Raw genomic sequence first — 20,349 nt, forward strand, 5'->3', positions numbered from 1 at the left:
TACTTTGAATCACCAATGTTTGCCAATTCGGGTTTCATCACCAACAACAACAACAACAAAAACAAAACAACACCGCCGCTTCTCCGACGCAAGCAACAAGTCACGGCAAAAAATAAATCAATGATAAACAATAACAGCCAAGCGAAATGAAGAAAAAGAATAGATAGAAAATCGTAATCGCATTGCTTTAAAAATGTTTTACGATAAGCGCAGCCACGCGGCCCCCCCACCTTGGTGTTGCGGTCATACATCTCCTTGAACTGCAGGTGCTTGCCGGCCTTGCTGGCCAGGTCCATCCACTTGCCCTTGAACCACTTGACCGACGGCTTCTTGGAGAGGCTCTCGGCGTGCACCTTGGCCACAAACATCGCGTCTCCTCCTGCGCGTGGACGGGGGGGGCGGGGGCAGGGGTCGCGGGGTCACGTGGGTCCGGGTCAACGCGCGCGCGCGGTAGTGTAGCAGCTCGCGCTACGCTGCGCTACGAACCTGGCGACCAGAGTTCGATTCCCACTCATGGCCAATACCGGTGACGATTTTCTGCACCGGTCCTGGGGCCTCCTCTAGGTCGACTCGGCCTCAAATGAGTGCCTGGCGTGATGTGTAAACATCGCCATTGGAGAGACAAAGGCGGCCGGGCGTGGTGTTGGCCACTCACCCCCTCGTGTGCCGTGCCGGCCTTTATAGGTACTCGCTAACGGCACTTGCCCCTCCAGTCTGTTAAGGCTACACGGGAATTCGACACTTCACGTGGCCTCAATGTGCACCAAGCCTGGCACAAGCGCCGTGGTTACGTCACCGCCACTTAGTGGCGAATGGCGGTTGTTGTTGGCAAAACTATTCCAATGCAGTAGTGAAAAAAAACACTGCAAATTACTCCGGTTGGGATGACACGTTGAAACATTCCCCCCATTGTAGTCTTTAGATGCAGATTCCTGGGTAAACACGAGTAATAATAGCTTCATAAAAATGTATCATTCATCCTGGCCAGAGTTCGGCAAACCAAAGGAACAGGAAGAGCCGTTTTTCGATTTAAAGCTTTCGTGACTGCAGGGATTCATCTTCTTGGTTCTTTCGGTAAAGTCACGTAGAAGGGAAATACTAAAATAATAAAAATAAAACATTATAAAATACAATTCTGAGAACATAATAAAATACAATTCTGAGAATTGTATTTTATTATGTTTTATTTGTATTATTTTATTATTTCCCTTCTACGTGACTTTACCGAAAGAACCAAGAAGAAGAGCCATTTGTTTCGAATTCCGTCAAAAAACCTTCATATTTCAAGCGCCGCAATGCACTTTGGTGGTGAATACGAGACGGCGGTGGTCCTTAATAAATAATAAATCACGGTCACGAAGCAGCAAGTCCTTTAAAGAGCCACACGCGACTCAGAAGCCGCGGGTTTGCTGACCCCCCCTGATCCGGACAATTGAAAGCAGACGGTGCCCTCGATCGACCCGTGAAGATGATCCGATACGGACCGGCGGTGATGACGCGGGGTCACGTAGCCATGTTAATCAGGTGAAGGTGATCCCATAGGGGTCATCGTGAGGTCACGTAGCCATGTTGATCAGGTGAATGTGATCCCATAGGGGTCATCGTGAGGTCACGTAGCCATGTTGATCAGGTGAATGTGATCCCATAGGGGTCATCGTGAGGTCACGTAGCCATGTTAATCAGGTGAAGGTGATCCCATAGGGGTCATCGTGAGGTCACGTAGCCATGTTGATCAGGTGAATGTGATCCCATAGGGGTCATCGTGAGGTCACGTAGCCATGTTAATCAGGTGAAGGTGATCCCATAGGGGTCATTGTAAGGTCACGTAGCCATGTTGATCAGGTGAAGGTGATCCCATAGGGGTCATCGTGAGGTCACGTAGCCATGTTATTCAGGTGAAGGTGATCTTATAGGGGTCATCATGAGGTCACGTAGCCATGTTAATCAGGTGATCTTATAGGGGTCATCATGAGGTCACGTACCCATGTTGATCACCGTGGACACGGGCTTCTCCAGGAAGAGGCCGGTCAGCTCCTGGCGCCGCTCCCCTTCCGCCACCTCTGCGCACAGCACGCAGCCAAGCGCGGTTACTTCACGGGGGATTGGGGGGCTCCACCGGGCACACCGCAGCAGTAGCTTGCAGCCCCCCCCCCGCCGCTCACTCTTACAATAGCCACACTCACATCACTTGCTCCGCTCACTTACAGGTAGCCACCGCCCATTACTCATTTAGCCCCGCCTACTACTCGTGTAGCCCCGCCTACTACTCGTGTAGCCCCGCCCACTACCCAGGTAGCCCCGCCTACTACCCAGGTAGCCCCGCCTATCGCTCAGGTAGCCCCGCCTACTACCCAGGTAGCCCCACCCACTACTTATAAAGCCCCACCCACTACTCCTGACACTGATTTTTTAAATAATTCATTCATGGGAATGTTACGAACACTTGGCCGATTTTAATTGAGTTTCCATCCGTGTCTATGCACTTGTGCCAACGTGGAAAGCCTGTGGCCAGCATTCCATTCTCTGGAAAAAGATCCATCAGCAGCATCACGTGGCCATTCGGTGTCTGGATAACAGAGCTCACTCGGAGATATCTCAGAAGTAGTTCTATGATATCTCCTCCAGTGGGCCACTCTCTAACACGGCGAGCGCTCCAAACTGATCCTTCATCTCGCGACACAATGCCGATAGCGCAATCCGAAAAAAAGAATGTTGGGAAAAAGATCCTGAGGAATCCCGCTCGGATCGCTGCTGCTCTGAAAGCGCAAATTTAACGGCGGAAACTCCCGTGTAGCAAAAGTCACTTCAACCGCAGCGTGGAGGGTTAAAGGGCAAGCCGGCGGCTGTTAGCGTGGCAGGGTGAAGGAGCGTGGGGGAGCTGTGCAATGAGTGGCGGAGACGGGAAGCAGCGTTGGAAGTTGTCAGGGATGGACCGGCCCGGGTCTCTCTTTGGGGAGAGCGAAGCGGCGGGAAGGGCAGAGAGAGAGTGAAGTAAGCGGAGAGCCACACGGAGAAAAAGAGAGAGACACACGGAGAGAGAGACACACGGGGAGAGAGACACACGGAGAGAGAGAGACACGGGGAGAGAGACACACGGAGAGAGAGAGACACACGGAGAGAAAGACACACGGAGAGAGACACACACGGTGGGAAAGACACACACGGTGGGAGAGAGACACGGAGAGAGACACACACGGAGAGAGAGACACACGGAGAGAGAGAGACACGGAGAGAGAGAGACACACGGAGAGAGAGACACACGGAGAGAGAGACACACACGGAGAGAGAGAGACACACGGAGAGTGAGACACACACCTGGAGTGTTGCATCTCGCCAGAGAGAGTTTGCGCGCCATAACCAGCGCTGTACGACATGATAACAATAATAATAATAATAAACACATCGCCATCGCACGAATGCCCGGTCACTCCAGGTGATACAGCGTTCATGTCACTTGGTCGAGGCTGGTCATATACAGGGCGCTAGCGACCCACAACACATACACAGATGATATATTACCGCAGGCTGCGTCATCTACAGACGTTGCATTGGAATAGCGGTGATGGCACGAGACCCTGACGAGTGGAGGAGGCATTGGGTTGCTCCTCGTGTTTGAAGCAACACACAAATCACTTGCAACGTGTTGCCCCATGTGGCGGTGACACGGAACGGACTAAGCACTCAATGATGTGCAGTTGATATGTCATAATAATGGTCGTATAATATGAATCGCTTTCACACTCATCATCATGGTAGTTATCGATACTATTGCCACCATGAGCTTAACGCAGTATTCATGGTAATATTCATTGAAACTATTAGACTGATTAACTATATGAATTGTTACTTAAATAATCATCACCGCCATAATTCACGGATACCATCATCATAATTAACCGCTACCATGATAATCATTACAATAACAATACTAATCATCATAATCCTCATCGGTTTTCATCACCGGCACATTGTTATCATCATCATTCACAGCTACCATCACAATCATCAGTACATTTTTCAATCATCATTATCATCTTGACTTAAAGCTTTCGTGACTGCAGGAATTACTCTTTGGTTCTTTCGGTAAAGTCACGTAGAAAAATCAAATCATATATTGATTTTATTTTCGACGTGGCGTAGATAGGTTCAAATAACTACGACGTTTCGATCGCAACGCAAACGTTCGTCTTTGAACGTATCTACGTGACTTTAACCGAAAGACCCAATAATATCATTATCATCATCAGTATCATAAAGGGTTTCATCATCATCATCATCATCATCCCATTCACCATCATGGCTGTGTGTGTGCCACCACAAGCACTTTCTCTCGTGAGCAAGTCTTTAGTATTTTTTTCAATAATCATCATCATTAGTATCATGAAGAGAATCATCATCATCCTCTCAATCGCCATCATGGCTGTGTGTGTGTCATCACACGCACTTTCTTTCGTGAGCAAGTCTTTAGTAATTTCTTCAATAAACATCATCATTAGTATCATGAAGGAAATCATCATCCACTCCATCGCCATCATGGCTGTGTGTGTGTGTCATCACACACACTTTCTCTCGTGAGCAAGTCTTTAGTATTTTTTTCAATAATCATCATCATTAGTATCATGAAGGGAATCATCATCATCATCATCATCCACTCCATCGCCATCATGGCTGTGTGTGTGTGTCATCACACGCACTTTCTCTCGTGAGCAAGTCTTCAGTACATTTTTCAATAATCATCATCATCATCCTCTCCATCGCCATCACGCCTGTGTGTGTGTGTGTGTCACCACACGCACCTTCTCCTGTGAGCAAGTCTTCAGTACATTTTTCAATAATCATCATCATCACCATCATGGCTATGTGTGTGTGTGTGTGTGCCACCACACGCACCTTCTCCTGTGAGCAAGTCTTCAGTACATTTTTCAATAATCATCATCATCACCATCATGGCTATGTGTGTGTGTGTGCCACCACACGCACCTTCTCCTGTGAGCAAGTCTTCAGTACATTTTTCAATAATCATCATCACCATCATGGCTATGTGTGTGTGTCACCACACGCACCTTCTCCTGTGAGCAAGTCTTCAGTACACTTTTCAATAATCATCATCATCACCATCATGGCTATGTGTGTGTGTGTGTGCCACCACACGCACCTTCTCCTGTGAGCATGTCTTCAGGATTTAATTCCGGCGCGGGCGCGTCTCCGTCGCTCGCTGGGGCACCTGTGGCGCGGGTTCGGGGAGGAAATCGGTAAAAACAAAGTCGGCAAAAAGCATCCGGACAGTTCAGCGGCCAAGAGATGGGTCACCAGAATGCGCGTGCAAGTGGCACCCCATGGTAATACGGGTGAGGAGCGGTGGAGCAGCGGTTAGCGCTACGCTTCGTTACGAACCCGGCGACCCGAGTTACATTCCCGCTCACGGCCCACACCAGTTACGATTATTGGGCCTCCCCTAGGTCGACTCAGCTTCAAATGAGTGCCTGGTGCAGTGTGTAAACATCCTCACTCGGCAGACAAAGGCGGCCAGGCGTAGTGATGGCCACCCACCCCCTCGTGTGCCGTTCTGGCTTTCATAGGTGCTCTTTAACAGCACTTGCCCCAACAGTATCTTAAGGCTACACGGGGGATCTCTGTCTTTATACTAGGACAGGCTCCTCGCGGCAAGGTTTTCAAATTACATTCTGCGCTTAATCATCTTGCACCTTGTTACCCGCTGCACGTGCCTGATGATTGGAAAACCTGTCCCACGTGACAGAGAGCGATTCTTTGAAGCCGGATGATTGCATTGTGTATATGCATCTCAATTGAAATCTGCACTCTCCACGTGACAAGAGACACACGCGAGATCGATATCTCAATTTGAAGCAGCATTTTCCACGTTACATGCGATGTGTTTACCAATCATCGGGCTTGTGCAGAGAGTGAACGCGTGCTTTGTATTTGAACAGAGCACGTGGGTAACCAGGGAAAGGCGTAGGGCTACCGTAGTGGGTCGCGAGAACTGGAGTTTGAGCAACTTTGTTTTGCCATTGAGTATAAATATTCACATCACAGGATCTCTTCATCATCATCATCATCAACTCTACCACCGCTACCTGCAGTGCCACCACCACGACCTCCACTTCCACCACCACTACCGCTACCACCATGAATCACAACTTCCACCACCCAACTATTCCTCCATCTTCATTACCACCACCACCACCACCACTATCCACCACAACCACCAATGCTGCCTCTGCCATTACCACTGCCTCTACCACCGCTACATACATCACGTCCACTTCCTTCTCCAACCACCACTACATACACCACCACTACCTTCACTTCCACCACGAACACAACCACAACCATAACCCTAACCATAACCCTAACCATAACCCTTATCATAACCCTGGCCATAGCCTTAGCCACAACCGCTTGCATCCACACACGCGTCATCACCGTTAGCATTGGCCGCCGCAGTTGCGCTTTGATCTGGAGCTCCGTTCGCCTCCGCTGGGGGGAATGAGAGAGAAGTCACCTTGCATCAAAACAACGCGAAGCCGGCACGCCAGTCCACTCAGGGAATCTGCATCGCGTTTATCGTAGCATCATAGATTTACCGTTAAATAAGTGCCATAAAAAATATAGCATTCTTAGGTGTTCTTTTTAGTACGTCTCGGTGTACATTTATCTGGTATGAACTCCTCTCCAATTATATCTTGGAAGTGAATGGAAGAATGCGGTTCGATATAAGACATTTTACGTTACGGATACGGTTTTTAAGAACTTACCTGTTCCGTTTACCAAGGGATGCTCATATTAATGATTCGATGTATGCATCGTGAGTTTAAGAGCATATTCACATGAAGGGGACAATTCTGGTAAGGTAATTTCGTTAAGGTGATTTTCTCGGGGAGATAGAGAAACTATATTTCATGGAAAGGTCACGGAATGAGGTGGATATCGAAGGTTTGAAAATAAATCAAGGAAGCGCCGAATCCGATTCGTCGTCTCACTGGACAATCTGCGAGAAGAAAAAGAGCTTCATTGCTCATCGGATTCTTCCAGCCTAAATAAAGATTGTGATTGTGACGCAGGAATTTGTATTGTGAATTTGATTGCAAATGTTGTTGTGAATTTTTTTTACGTGAATTTTTATCGTCAGTTTTGTTTGTGAATTTTGAATGTGGATTTTTGCATTTTGATTGTGAAATTTGATTGTGAATTTCGATTGTAAATTTTTATTGTAAATTTTGATTGTGAATTTCGATTGCAAATTTTGTTGTGAATTTTTTTTACGTGAAATTTTATCGTCAGTTTTGTTCGTGAATTTTGAATGTGGATTTTTGCATTTTGATTGTGAAATTTGATTGTGAATTTCGATTGTAAATTTTTATTGTAAATTTTGATTGTGAATTTTGATTGTGAATTTCGATTGCAAATTTTGTTGTGAATTTGATTGCGCATTTTCATTGTAAATTTTGATTGGAATACAGGAATTTCCCACAAGCTCACGGTAGACTTCACCATCGGTTTAACGACGCCTTCACCATCGTTCCAACAACGTCGCCGTCACGATTAAAATCGACGGTTCAGCGCGTCCTCGCATGTGTAAGAAGATGGTATTGTGGTCTGGGATGCGAAAACTTAATGGACTAATTTATCTGTTGTGATAACTTCGGTTAATTAATGTTGTTTTTGCTTATTTTGTTTTGGTGCCATTTCTTTACCATTCATTTGCTCATTTTTATTTTCTCGGCGTTTTCACTTGCTCGATAATTGCTATACAATAATAGTATGTGGCCCGTATACGCAATTAGTGCACCGTATCGCGGGATGCAATTCGCATGAATGACGCGATGTAAAATAAAATTACGAATAATAATAAAAAAAACATTATAATTGTAATGAATGAAGCCGATTTGCTTTGTTCGTGTACCTGGTGCGGGCGACGCGTCCATGGCTGCAGGGGCAGCTACCGGAGTTGCTGCTGAACAACACATTCAACAATCCCAGACTCATGTCAACATCAATCGTCGTCGTCGTCGTCAAATGACCTTGACAATTAATCGTTAAATTTCGATTTAAAGCTTTCGTGAATGCAGGGATTCATCTTCTTGGTTCTTTCGTAGAAGGGAGAATTATTTTATTATGTTTTATTTTTATTATTTTATTATTTCCCTTCTACGTGACTGTACCGAAAGAACCAAGAAGAAAAATTAATCGGGAGGTTAAAGGCGCAGCCCTGCAATTGCCTGCTTACACCACTGCTGGTGCAACGGCCTCCACTACGCGGAGCACGAGAGAGCGAGGACGTCGGGAGGAGGTATTTGTATTACTACTACTACACGCTTTCTATGAACTCACTCTGTCTGTTGTTGTTGTCGTATCCTTAAATCTTGTAACTCAATTTTAACCCACTTCCCAATGTGGTATCGACTGCAAACTTGGTATACTTATGTCATACTGATGACAATACTATATTCTATCATTAAAAATAAAATAAAATGAATTTTAACGTTATTTTTATATGTTATGTTTCGGCTTGGGTCTAATTGTCCACGCTCAACTGACGTTGGCTGTAATTGGCCGCGGTCCCTTACGTTATGGAAAGCTTCAAGGGCCACTTCATGGAGTCGTGGAGTTCTTCCAATACTAGTACATTTCATGAAAGCGTGTTTAAAAAAAAAGATTTTTTTAATTATTACCTATTGGTTACGGAAGAAGTGGGAGCACCTACCCCACGCTTAATCCCACCACACGCTGCTCGCAGATCGCCTTAACTGTGGTGCGACGCCCATTCATACCGCTGGGGTGGACGGAGATCGGTGGGGAATTGAACAAAAAAACGCGCCCCATTTGTTTCGGCTGCCGCGCCGGGGAGATCGAACTGGCGATCCCCGCCTGGATTGGTACGTGCAGCGTGCTCGCAAATCTGACGTGGCCAGCGTCCCGGCCTTCATCGTTAAACACCACTCTTCGTTAATTTCAGAAAAGCAACATGACGGTGTTTGTTCCCAGTGTCACGTGATACGTGTTTAGCAATCATCAGGCACGTGCAGCGTGGTCGCTGGAAGGGATTTTCAGAAGTAGTTATGTAATGCCGAAGCTCCTTCTGCAGTGCGTTCTCTATCGAGGGGAGGGGGCGGTAAAGTGGATTTGTTTGATGTGCTTAAAACATTTTTTAATTTCATCAGGGAAGGCCCATTGTGGTAGCTCTTTTTCAGAAGCGACCTTGCCACAAATGATAGCTCGACGAAGTGGCTCATCACGTTGAGATGTCTATCAGCCAAATACATTTATAAATTTGGAGGGAAAAACCGGAGGACCCGGAGTAAAATCCACGCGACCACGGGGCAAAAACATGCAAACTTAAAATATACAGGCGTCAGGGTCGGGATTGAACCCCACGACCACCTGTATACCAGGCGAGGTAGTTGACATTTCGCCACCGTGGCACCCCAACCAGATGACGACCAGGATAGTTCCATTGAGTCGAGCATTGCCTAGCGGGAGAATTCCAAATGGGAACCGCAGACATCGTTACACGGCGCCCATAGCACAAACGGGAATTCAATTGAGGGAAAGAGAACATTCCTTAGAATGGTGTGCAAATGAAAATTAAATCACCGCACGAAATGAATGGAGGTAACGAGTTAATGGACACGCGATGGAAATACAAAAGACAAAGATACCCCGTATAGCCTACATAGACCGTTGGGGTCAAGTGCTGCTGTAAACACATAAGGAGGGCACGGAGGCAAGAGGGAGTGGACGTGGTGTGGCCATCACCACGCGCAGCCCCCCCCCCTCCCCAGTTTTGGGGTGCTCATTTGAGGCTACGTCGACGTAGCAGAGGTCCAGGTTCAGATATCGCTCGCCCACTTGATGTTAGCCGTGGCCGGGAATCGAATTCGGGCGGCGGAGGGCATTGCGCAACGCAGCTGAACACTGCACCACCACTCCTCGCGGTGGGCAAAGACAAAGATCCTCCCATGTAGCCACCCGTACAGGCTGCTGGGGCAAGTGGTGTTAGCGAGCGCCTAATAAGGCTGGCATAGTGCACGAGGCAGTGGTGCGGTGGTCATCATCACCACCACCACCACGCACGGTCGCCTTTGCCTCCCCAAGAGGTGACCGTGTACACACAGCACCAGGGTGGCGGGGACACACAAGACAAAGACAAAGAAAGATCCGCCCTGTAGCCTTTCAGAGGTTGTTGGGGCGAGTGCTGTTAGTCATCACACACGCACACGTGCTCACGTGCTTTGCCACACGAGGTGAAGTAAGTACACACTCCCTGGGGGGGGGGGGGGCGGTGAGCGCCACGTGGCTTCGACGACGCACGACTCGAGACACGCGGGTGGCAGCGTCAGGGACCAGCAGCCACCGCCGCTCGGCTTGACCAGTGGCAGACGGTGCGCGACCCTTGACCCCTCCCACACCGGCGAGGGTTAAGGTGGTGGCAGGGCCGGATTGAGGCACGGGGGGCTTTAGGGGCTGCAGCCCAGGGGCCTCCAGAGATGAAGTGAAAAGTAGTTTCGTTTGCGAATGCTGAATCTTTATTTGTTGTTGGCATCGTAAAATTAAATTAAATTTTTTTATTTAACTTTGTTTACCTTTTTAAAATATTTCCTGGGGTGGGGGGGGGGGTCTGACAGTACCTGTAGCCCAGGGGCCTACAAAATCGTAATCCGGCCCTGGGTGGTGGGGGGGGGACGGTGGTTGGGTGGATGTGGGGGTGAGGGTGGTAGAACGTAGCGCGGCCACGTCGCTCCACGAACGAGCGCGCTCCCTCACCCTCCTCCACCGCCGCAGCAGCAGCCTTGACTTTGAGCTCGAACTTGACCTTGGAGGTGCCACACACCACGGCGTAGGAGCCCGCGTCCTCCGCTGCGGCCGCGTCGACCTTGAGCGTGTGGCGGCTGCCCTCGGCCTGCACGGACACGCGACCGCCGGCCGCCACCTCCTTTCCGTCTCGCTGCCACTTGACCTTGGCTCCGACCTTGGCCGTCTCGGCCACGAACTCGGCCGCTGAGCCGGCGGCCACCTCAAGCGAGGTGGGCTTCTTGCTGAAGGCGGACACTGCGCGGAGACGCGGAGACGCGGTGACTATTGATTGGTGGTGGTGGTGCTGCTGGTGATGGTGGTTGGTGGTGGTCGTCGTGGTGTTAATGACGATGGTGGTGGTGGTGGTGGTGGTTTTGCTGGTGGTGGTTGTGATAGTGCTGGCACGGCGGGGAGCACAGTTGGCGCATCTGCCAGTCATCTCACTCAATCAACCCATGGGCACTTTGGGTCTGTCCCGTGACCTCCTCCTGCCAGCAGCGAGCCTTCGACACTTCACGTGGCCTCGAACCACGCCTGGCCTGGCGCAAGCGCCGTGTTGACCTCACCGCCACTTAGTGGTGAACGGTCGTTGTTGGCTGTGGTGATGATGATGGTTTGGTGGTGATTGTTGTCATGTTAATGCTGCTGGTGGTCGTGGCTTTTGTTGCTGTTAGTCGTTGATGCTGGCTTAGCTCGTGATGGTGGTTGCTGCTGTGACGCTACGAACCTGGCGACCCGAGTTCGATTCCTCGCTCACGGCCAACACCGGTGACGATTATCTGAACCGGTGCTGGGCCTCCCCTAGATCGACTCAGCCTCTAATGGGCACCTGGTGCGGTGTGCAAACATCGCCACTAGGGAGACAAAGGCGGTCGGGCGTGGTGCTGGCCACCCACCCCCTCGTGTGCCGTTCCGGCCTTCATAGGTGCTCGCTAACAGGACTTGCCCCTACAGTCTGTTAAGGCTATAGGGGGATCTTTATCTTTGTCTGTGACTACGTGTGCACCCACCACTATCTACTCCGTGGGAATGTAGGCAAGTGGCTGAGTGGCAGTCGCGTCTACGAAACCGGCGTGCCCCACTGCACAATTTCAGGAGACACGTCAACCCAAGTGCCACTTAAATATAACGATGAAGTCACTGGCTTGTGACTGGGACCTGACGGGAGCCGCCCTGCCCCGTGGCGAGTGAGGATGACGCCACCTTTGACCCCCTCGTGCGCCATCATCCCGCACCAACCCTCGGTTCCTCCAACCGCAACGCAATCCGAGGCCTCTGTATTCTTAGTCACGGCCCAGGCTCTGGCTCAAGATTATCGGAGCGAGGGACCACAGGCAAGCTAGACGGCTACCAGGCGGGTGAGCCGGCGCTACCAACAATTTCCCAAGCTCTGCGGTCCCCTGTATATGAAGGCGCTATCAGCCGATTAACAAGTATTTACACGTGGGAGGTAGCTGAAGCAGCTGCAGAAACTCCGAGCGTGCGAGGGGACAACACTCTATTCCCGTGCGGATTGAACAGGCGAAGTCCCCGTTTTGCAGAAAGTGAGTTCCATTTGTGCGGTGATGCACCAACCCTCACTGCCTCCACAGCGCCGAATTACAGACCACGGGCGTCGCCACCAATGCCCGACTTATTCAAACTCCTACACTTACAAGAGTGAGGGCTCACGACCGGCTCTTCATCACTCCACGCCCTGACCACTGCGTCATAGACGAGACCACGGCACGCCCGCCAGACCGCAGCAGCATTGTGCTCTGTGTGTCTGTGTTGTGCTTTGGCTACGTACGGCGCGAAAGAAGTTCAACGTGCGTACACACTATTGCCTGGGAACACTGCAGTGTGGCCTATAAAAATTACTCGATTGGGATGGCACGTAGCAACGTCGCAGCCTACTGGCAGACTGATATCCTGGTATCGAGTCTTCTTGCGCCCACAGGGACAGCTGCCACTGCGAGGGAGGGTGCCCATTCGAATGTTTGCAAATGATACATGATGTAAAGTGCTGCATTGCCCCCGCCTACAGGTAGCTGCATGAAAAAGCAATTTATTATATTATTATAACATCATTATCAACAACCGCCTCTTTTGGGGTGCACTTTGCAAGCGCGCGTGCCGAGAGTGGGCGTGGTTTGCCCGTCCTTGGGGTACAATTTGTAAAAGTGCCGTGGGGCAGTTAGTGATCGACGGTGCTCATCAATGCTCCGGGCACGTGTTGCGCCTGACGGCTTCTATATTTAAACGTCCGTACTGATGCCACCCCCCCCCCCCAGCTAGAAACCGATGACCTCTGCCTCACCCCAAGGTCACCGCCCCGTGATCCTCACCCCCCACGCATGGGGCCGCAGCAGTGGAAGTTTGTCTCCATGCACATTGTCGCCTGTCCATGACGAGTAGATGGAGAACATCCCCACCACGCGCTCGAAATAGCAGGCGGGTTTCAAGAACCTACTTTCTCTACTGCCACATTCCGGCTGCTTCCCCCCCCACCAACACCCCCACCCCTCTCCCCGTCAACACGTCCGTCGTGTTTGACGGCTCCGTAAATCTCGACACGGTCCAGCAACCGCCTCGCCTCCAAAAGCGCTGCATCACGGGAAAGCATCGTTATCACCACGCCCGTTGACATCCGTGAGCCTCATATCGATCACTCGCACAGCGTGGATCATTGCAGCATCTCTGTGTTTGCCACGCAGCACTGTCGTCATTGTGCCTGTGGTCTGTGCCACACTCCGGTCGCCATCGTCGCAGCAGCGGCCTTTGGCTGCGAGCCATCGAAACAAAGACGGCGGTCACCGCATCGCGTGGCCGTTTCAGACGCGCGTCTGCGGCCGTCTGGAACGCTCTTCCCTTCCGATGTGAGGAAGTCACTGGGAGCTACGCCACTTCGAAGTCGTCTAGACTGATCAACTCATTCCTTTAGAACACGCTTTTTGTGTTCAGTTTGTTATCGTTCCCCCGCACCTCCGACTAGCGCGGTTGGTTACGTACGGTGCGAAAGAAGCTCAAATATGGCGTGGCCTAAGTAAGAGAGGACCTGCCAGAACTCCGACGAGAAGCTGGACTCGAATCCGCTGTCGAGTCCCCCGCGATCAAAAAAAAACCCAGATTCTCGGCTGTAGCGGCGAGTTGATCGTCTCAGCCCGCGTTACAAATTACCTTCAAAACGTCTCTTACCACTGCAGCCTCCTGGTCAAACTTCGCCGCACACACTCGTACGAAAGCTGACAGCGCCCACGTTCTTTGTGGTGGTGGTGGTGGTCACCCATCCGAGTGCTGACCAGCCTCGTCGCCGCTTAGCGCCCGAGATGCAACGGAGTTTGCGCGCGTCCAAGGGAAATTCGGGCATCAACATGAGCAGCTGTGATCGATCCACTGCTGGATGCAGACCTCGTCCGCAAGGCGGCGACGTCTCTCGCGGTCCAGCGAGGTGATCAGTCCGCCGAGCACTTGCACACGAGGTGCTGATTCCATCGCTCCATCTCCGCGGTCGGGAAAAAAAAAATCCACTTCCGGGACGCGTTCCATCCTTTGGCTGCCACTCCGCCACTGTTCTCCACCGTCGGACATCAACCGTCTCGAGCGACGCCTCCTCCTCCTGCCCAATCCAACTTTACTTCTCTCAAAAGTTCGGCGTTTGGGGGCCGATTCGTTGTTTCCGTTCGCGCTGCTAAAATTATGTTTCATCTTGCTCCGCTGACCACGCGTATCCCCCCTCTCCACCCCCACCAACCCATCATCTGCTAAGCCCCCCCTCCCACTCCTCAGCCCATCCACCCCCCACTAGCCACAGTTGTCGGCCTCGTTAAAGCAAAATTTAGGTTATGGGGAAACACGACCCCTGGGGGTGGAATGAAACTGGAGGCCGCGCCACTTAAGCTCCCCCGCGGCTTGAGGCTGCGTGAGGTCGAGGGATGCAAGCGTCGTCACCTCTCGCAGGCTACCGTGGGGAGGGGGGTGTGGTGTGGTCAGTGGCCCCCCGTGGGGGGGTGATCAGTGCCCCCTATTAATAACGGAGTCGCCAGCATCGCGGCGCGCGGTGACGAAAGGCGCCATACCTCGAGCGCGATCCACACCGCGTGCTTCGGCAGCCCACGTCGAGAGCCCCCCACACCCCTCCATCTCACACACCCCCCACCCCCCGTTCCATACGACGGGCTGACCTTCTAGTGACAATGCCCAGGCCACGTGGATGAACCCGGAGTTAAGGTGGTGGAGGCCTTGCTCGCCTCGCTACGTCGTGCGAGTTGGTTGGAGCGCGCCTGGCAGGACCGGTCGCAGGTGTCGAACTCGGACCCGTCGGGGTTGCCAGCGTCTCGCGCTCTCACCGCCGGGCCGCGGACCCTTCCATCACCGGCACCGCGCTAAATTGTTTATAGGCGGACGCACGGGCTTTGGAGTGACCGATGCAGACCTGTGTTGTGTATAAGCCTGTGTTGTGGATAAACCTGTGTGTTGTGTAAAGCTGTGTTGTGGATAAACTTGTGTTGTGGATGAACCTGTGTTGTGGACATATCTGTATTATGGATAAACTCGAATGCTGTTCAGAAATTAACATCATCCCGTTTAAGCTTTTAAATAACGATAAATGAGCTCCAAAAATAATTGTTTGGAATTTGTAGGGGAAAGGATGTCTACGTGTGTTTTTTACATCTTGGTGTACGAACTTTGAAAAAAGAAGAATAGGTGTTGCCCTTTCTGGCAGTCAAACACGAGTCGTGTGAAGATTCTTTTTCTACCCACGTGACTTTACCAAAAGACCCATAGAGTATGGATTCCTGCAGTCACGAAAGCTTCGAATCAACATTGTGTTAAGATGTTCAAAGACAAAATAGAAACCTTTTGCAAGGAATGAAGTCTGCATCAACCACACACGGTTCTTATCGTGAACATGCAAACAAAACATGATCCTTATTGCCAGAAAGGGTTAAAACTATTCTTATTTTTTTCATACTTTGACACTGGCAAATGATCCCATTTTGTACGAACTTTGTGTATCTGGTGGCTCTAAGGAGTGGCTGAATCTAAATATAATATATCAGATTTTTTTTGTCAATAGCTTAACGGATTTTTGCACAGCGTTGGTGTACGGTGCTTTTTTTCTGAAAGACTTTGCAGTTTTTTCCTGGATGTTTCTGTTTGCGCATAGTCACATAGTAACTTGAAGATGTTTTCTTGTTCATGTTTTTGTTTTTTGTTTGTTGCGGTTGCACCCGATTCAAGAGCCGAATGGCTCATAGGGCTATACCAAATAAATGAAACTAAATAAAAAAAAAACTGAAATATGTTCGGTTATTTTGTTGCAGAGTGCACCAAAAACGAATTCAATAGAACTCGGATAACATCAATCACCCGGTATTGCTTTGAAGCGCGCCTGGCAGGACGGGTTCCCGATGTCGAACTCGGGTTGTCGATTCAGATGCACTGGCACATGCCAACGACCCAGCGCTTTGGAGGCAAGAGTTGGCGGACCACGCAGAGATTTGTGAAGCTCCCAATCCCTTTTGCGCTGCACGGTGGCCAGTAGATGGCAGCACGGTAAGTGGGTTCGAGAACCCATCCGTGGTGACCTTCCAGTCGTCTCTCTACCCTCTCTGGCCTCCCCCTCTACGTGCTGTGATGAAGGGCCATTGCTCGAAACGTCATCTATTAGAAACTTATTTTCTTTTAAGGCCACAGTGTAATTTACGAATGTGTCGAGTTTCCGTTTTTCTTGCGTGACAATCGTCATTTTTTTTTCTTTTTATAAAAGCTCGCATTTTACGGGCACTGAACCGGTGGTGGAAATTCCACGTTCCTATGGCGGCTGCCAGCTGATACGTATAACAGCCACTGTTGACACTTGGCAACCCGTCCGGTGTTCATAGAGAATAGACCCTCACGCCGGCCGGGATGGAGCAGCACTGATCCTCCGTACGATCCCTCTACCTAGCCATCGAGTTAAAGGCTTCACTGAGTCCCAATACCTCTTTTGGGGAGGGTCTTGCCTTGGGCTAATTGATCGGTCCCCTATCGAAGACCCTGATGCGTAAGAACAAATCGAACTAACAACTCCTATCCGTTCGAAATCCCTCATTTCGATCGGATCATTGGGGTATATTACTAATAAATCGGCATTTTGCGAGCCCCACTGTTACTGTGTAGCATATTATTACGTGCCAGGGACTCTATGAGATGATAGGACAATAGTCTGAGTCCATAATTTGTAATAAGTAACGGCAAAGCAGTTATACGTGACTCACAGAATTGTGCGCAGTTGCGTATCCAGTACACGACTTCCCTGAAGGCATTCACCTTCAGCGAGCGCGATGCCGATCACACAACGCGGTTCGAATTCGACCCTCGATCGATGGCTGCGCCATCGCCGCACACGCGTCGAATAAAAAGCAAGGGACAAGTCCTTACTCACTAACAACTCCTCTATCATTTTTCATTGCTGGAGGGGTTGCCACCCCTACCTGAAAATCCTGGCATCCGCGTACGGGAGCGGATTCCTGAACCCATCTGTGTTGACATTTGAGTGTTACAACCTGGCATGCGTCGCGTGGTATTCTCCGGGTCCTCCGGTTTCCTCCCAAACTCCCATCGATGGAATTGGCCAAACGCCCGCAATGTAGCAGAGAAACCTCGTGGCAACGAGTCTTGAGACTCAGGGAGGAATGGTAAAATTACGTTTTTTTGTTTAATTACAATTATTAAACTCCAGGCATGCGAGGGGTACAGTCGGGGCATTGACCCACTTGCTGTACCGCCATACACACGCCACCTGTCAGGCCTGCAGGTTAGCAGTCTGATGCACGAGATAATCTCTCCATTACCCCCACATCTAAAGTGCTGGATTGCAACACAATTCTCATACAACCACCGCGCCGTATGCAAGGTGGAGCGGTGGCGCGGTGGTTAGCGCGCTGCTGCGCTGTGAAGTCAGCCACCTGGGTGTGAATCACCAAACACGGCTGAGGCATATATGAGCCTGACCCTGCCACCGTCAACTCGCTCTGACCAGCGTGGTAGAGCATCGGCGAAATATCCGGCAGCAGACCAACGATATAGCATCTTGTTGAAACAGCTCTCTCGCTGGTTCAGCAGTTCCACTGCTGGATTAGTTTTTTTCCGTCCGAGGACGACCGCTCGTGTTGCGATCGAAACGTCGCGATATATTTTATTTTTCATTTAGTTTTATTTTTCTACCCACGTGACTTTACCGAAAGAACCAAAGAGTATGGATTCCTGCAGTCACGAAAGCTTCCCATTAGGACGCTGTCTTTCCGACAGCCCTGTTCTTCACCTGAGGACGGCTGCTTGCGTTGTGGCCGAAACGTCTTTTATTATTTCCCATCTACGTGACTTTACCGAAAGAACCAAGAATATGAATCCCTGCAATCACGAAAGCTTTAAATAGAAACTTCAAATCAAGCCTAGACCAATTAAAGATTCAACATTATTCTAGAACTTAAACACGGACTACTCTTTGTCGCGAACCGCTGCTGGAATGAAGGTCGATCATGGGGCTGGTTTGACCATACTTCACGACGCTGGTCAATGCGGTTTGGTGAAGTGGCGAGGCCGCCACTGATTTGTTGGCCGTGAACGATAATCGCGTTCTTCTTCTTGGTTCTTTCGGTAAAGTCACGTAGAAGGGAAATCATAAAATAATAAAAATAAAACATAATAAAATACATTTCTCACGACGTTTCGGCCACAACGCAAGCAGCCGTCCGGAGGTGAAGAACATGTCTGTCGTCATTCAGACGCTGTCTTTCCGACAGACCTGTTCTTCACCTGAGGACGGCTGCTTGCGTTGTGGCCGAAACGTCGTGAGAATTGTATTTTATTATGTTTTCTTTTTATTATTTTATTATTTCCCTTCTACGTGACTTTACCGAAAGAACCAAGAAGATGAATCCCTGCAGTCACGAAAGAAGCTTTACATCGAAAGATGATCGGGTTCGTTAAAGCGCGGTGTGCCGACCACCGCTCCATTCCCACCACACCGTGCGTGATTATATAATGCGGCTCTAAATATTCCCGACAAATATAAACGCGCGTCGTTTTGTATTTTTAAACGTAACATTGTTCGCATACTTAATGGCTAGACACGTGCGCGGACAGTGCCGCTGGGTATATTGGCTGACGATGCTGAGATACCACCGTCAACACCACGACCGGCACTTGATATTTGCCCAGAGAACTGCGATACAGATGCACGTCCTGGCCTTATACACGTTAAGCAAATGAGTCGTTTCGGTAGCATTGTCGAGTTCTTTTGCATCACGTCTTCCTATCGGGATGCTCATTTTAAATCTGCAATGCATTCGTTGTATTACTATTATTGCTTTGCAGGTGATGAGTAACCTCAGGTTTAAGTCCGTCAGCTTGTTACGTGAGCCTTCAAGGACCGACTCTCTTGCAACAGTAATCGATGAAGCAAGCAGGCCAAGCCGGGATTTGTTTTTTTTTTGGGGTGAACGTATCACGAGTCGGACACACCGAGACACGCCGCTGATATCGTTCAACCAGGCGATGATCTCAGCGTATCGATCAGCGGCGCTGTAAATGGTTTCGACGTTTCGAAGTCTCATTGCCCGGACCCGTTGAAACGCTCGATTGATTCTACACAGTCAACTGTGGTTGTCCGATGGGATGGACGGATGGATATACTGGGCCCCGCCATAGAAATGTGGAACTTCCACCACTGGCTCAGAGCTGCAAACGGGAGATGAGTACCAAATGCGTCACGACGCGCGTTACTTTCGAGAACGAACTGGGAGTCGAACTTGTGTGCGAGCCACTCACCGGCTTTTTTTGGCTCGGGCATGTTGCTGCGGTGATGACCTCGGGAACAGAGACAGCGCCTCCGCGGTGGTCCGTAGAGAGAATTCTGACCGCTCGGAGCCTCGCGCCCAGTGATTTATAATGGCTCTGCTACCCACCCCCTCTCCCCGTCCTAGCAACCTCTCCTCCTCCCCCCATTCCCTCTTGGTCGCTCTCCAGAGACCTCGACCACCCCTCTCTACCACCCAGCGACCACCCCACACCACCACCCCCACACCACCACCCCCACACCACCACCCCCACACCACTCACGTCGTGCCTCCAGATCCCACAGCCAGCAGCCCACTTAGATGAATAGGTCGCCTTTATTTAAAGGCACAGATAGATGATCCGGTGTCTCGCAGGTCGAGACTAAACAACGAATGGCAGCCAAAGTCGGAAGAAGAAGAAGAACACGCCAGCGTGTGTGCAGGCGCTGGATTGAATGCTGTCGTCGCGAGACTCTGAGACGTGGCAATGGCTTCGGGAGGCCTTCATCCAGCAGTGGATGGATCGTGGCTGATGATGATGATGGGATAGGAGGGAACCTGTGGCACGCTCACTGCGTTGAGAACCCGGCGGACCTAAAGTCGCTTCCCGGCCACGGCTGATATCAGTCGGAGCGAGTGATGTTCTAAAGCGCCCTTCATCATCAACCCATCGCTGACACGCGCGGTGAAGTATGGTCAAAGAACACCCGTAACTGACACGATGATT

At 50.3% G+C, this 20,349-nt stretch overlaps 1 protein-coding gene across 5 annotated transcripts in view; it reads right to left on the reverse strand.

The window, feature by feature from the left end:
* The window catches only part of MYBPC1 (myosin binding protein C1), an 87,693-nt gene extending 68,001 nt beyond the window's left edge, over window positions 1-19,692 (reverse strand). For 2 of the 5 annotated variants that reach the window (XM_078597047.1, XM_078597046.1), the window contains exons 1-8: window positions 19,615-19,692; window positions 10,789-11,073; window positions 7,928-7,978; window positions 6,448-6,501; window positions 5,156-5,224; window positions 3,316-3,363; window positions 1,983-2,060; window positions 231-379 (exon numbers count right to left, since the gene is read on the reverse strand). In XM_078597047.1, coding sequence (XP_078453173.1) covers window positions 231-379; window positions 1,983-2,060; window positions 3,316-3,363; window positions 5,156-5,224; window positions 6,448-6,501; window positions 7,928-7,978; window positions 10,789-11,073; window positions 19,615-19,636 — 756 coding nt within the window. In that variant the 5' untranslated portion in view covers window positions 19,637-19,692. Of the gene's footprint in view, window positions 1-230; window positions 380-1,982; window positions 2,061-3,315; window positions 3,364-5,155; window positions 5,225-5,509; window positions 6,009-6,447; window positions 6,502-7,927; window positions 7,979-10,788; window positions 11,074-19,614 lie in introns of those variants that run through there. The other 3 variants (XM_078597048.1, XM_078597051.1, XM_078597052.1) reach the window with 3 other exon arrangements.
* Window positions 19,693-20,349: the final 657 nt, after the last annotated feature.

The sequence above is a fragment of the Lampetra planeri genome, chromosome 8 (assembly GCF_965212315.1).
Source record: "Lampetra planeri chromosome 8, kcLamPlan1.2.h2, whole genome shotgun sequence".
Lineage (NCBI taxonomy): Eukaryota > Metazoa > Chordata > Hyperoartia > Petromyzontiformes > Petromyzontidae > Lampetra > Lampetra planeri.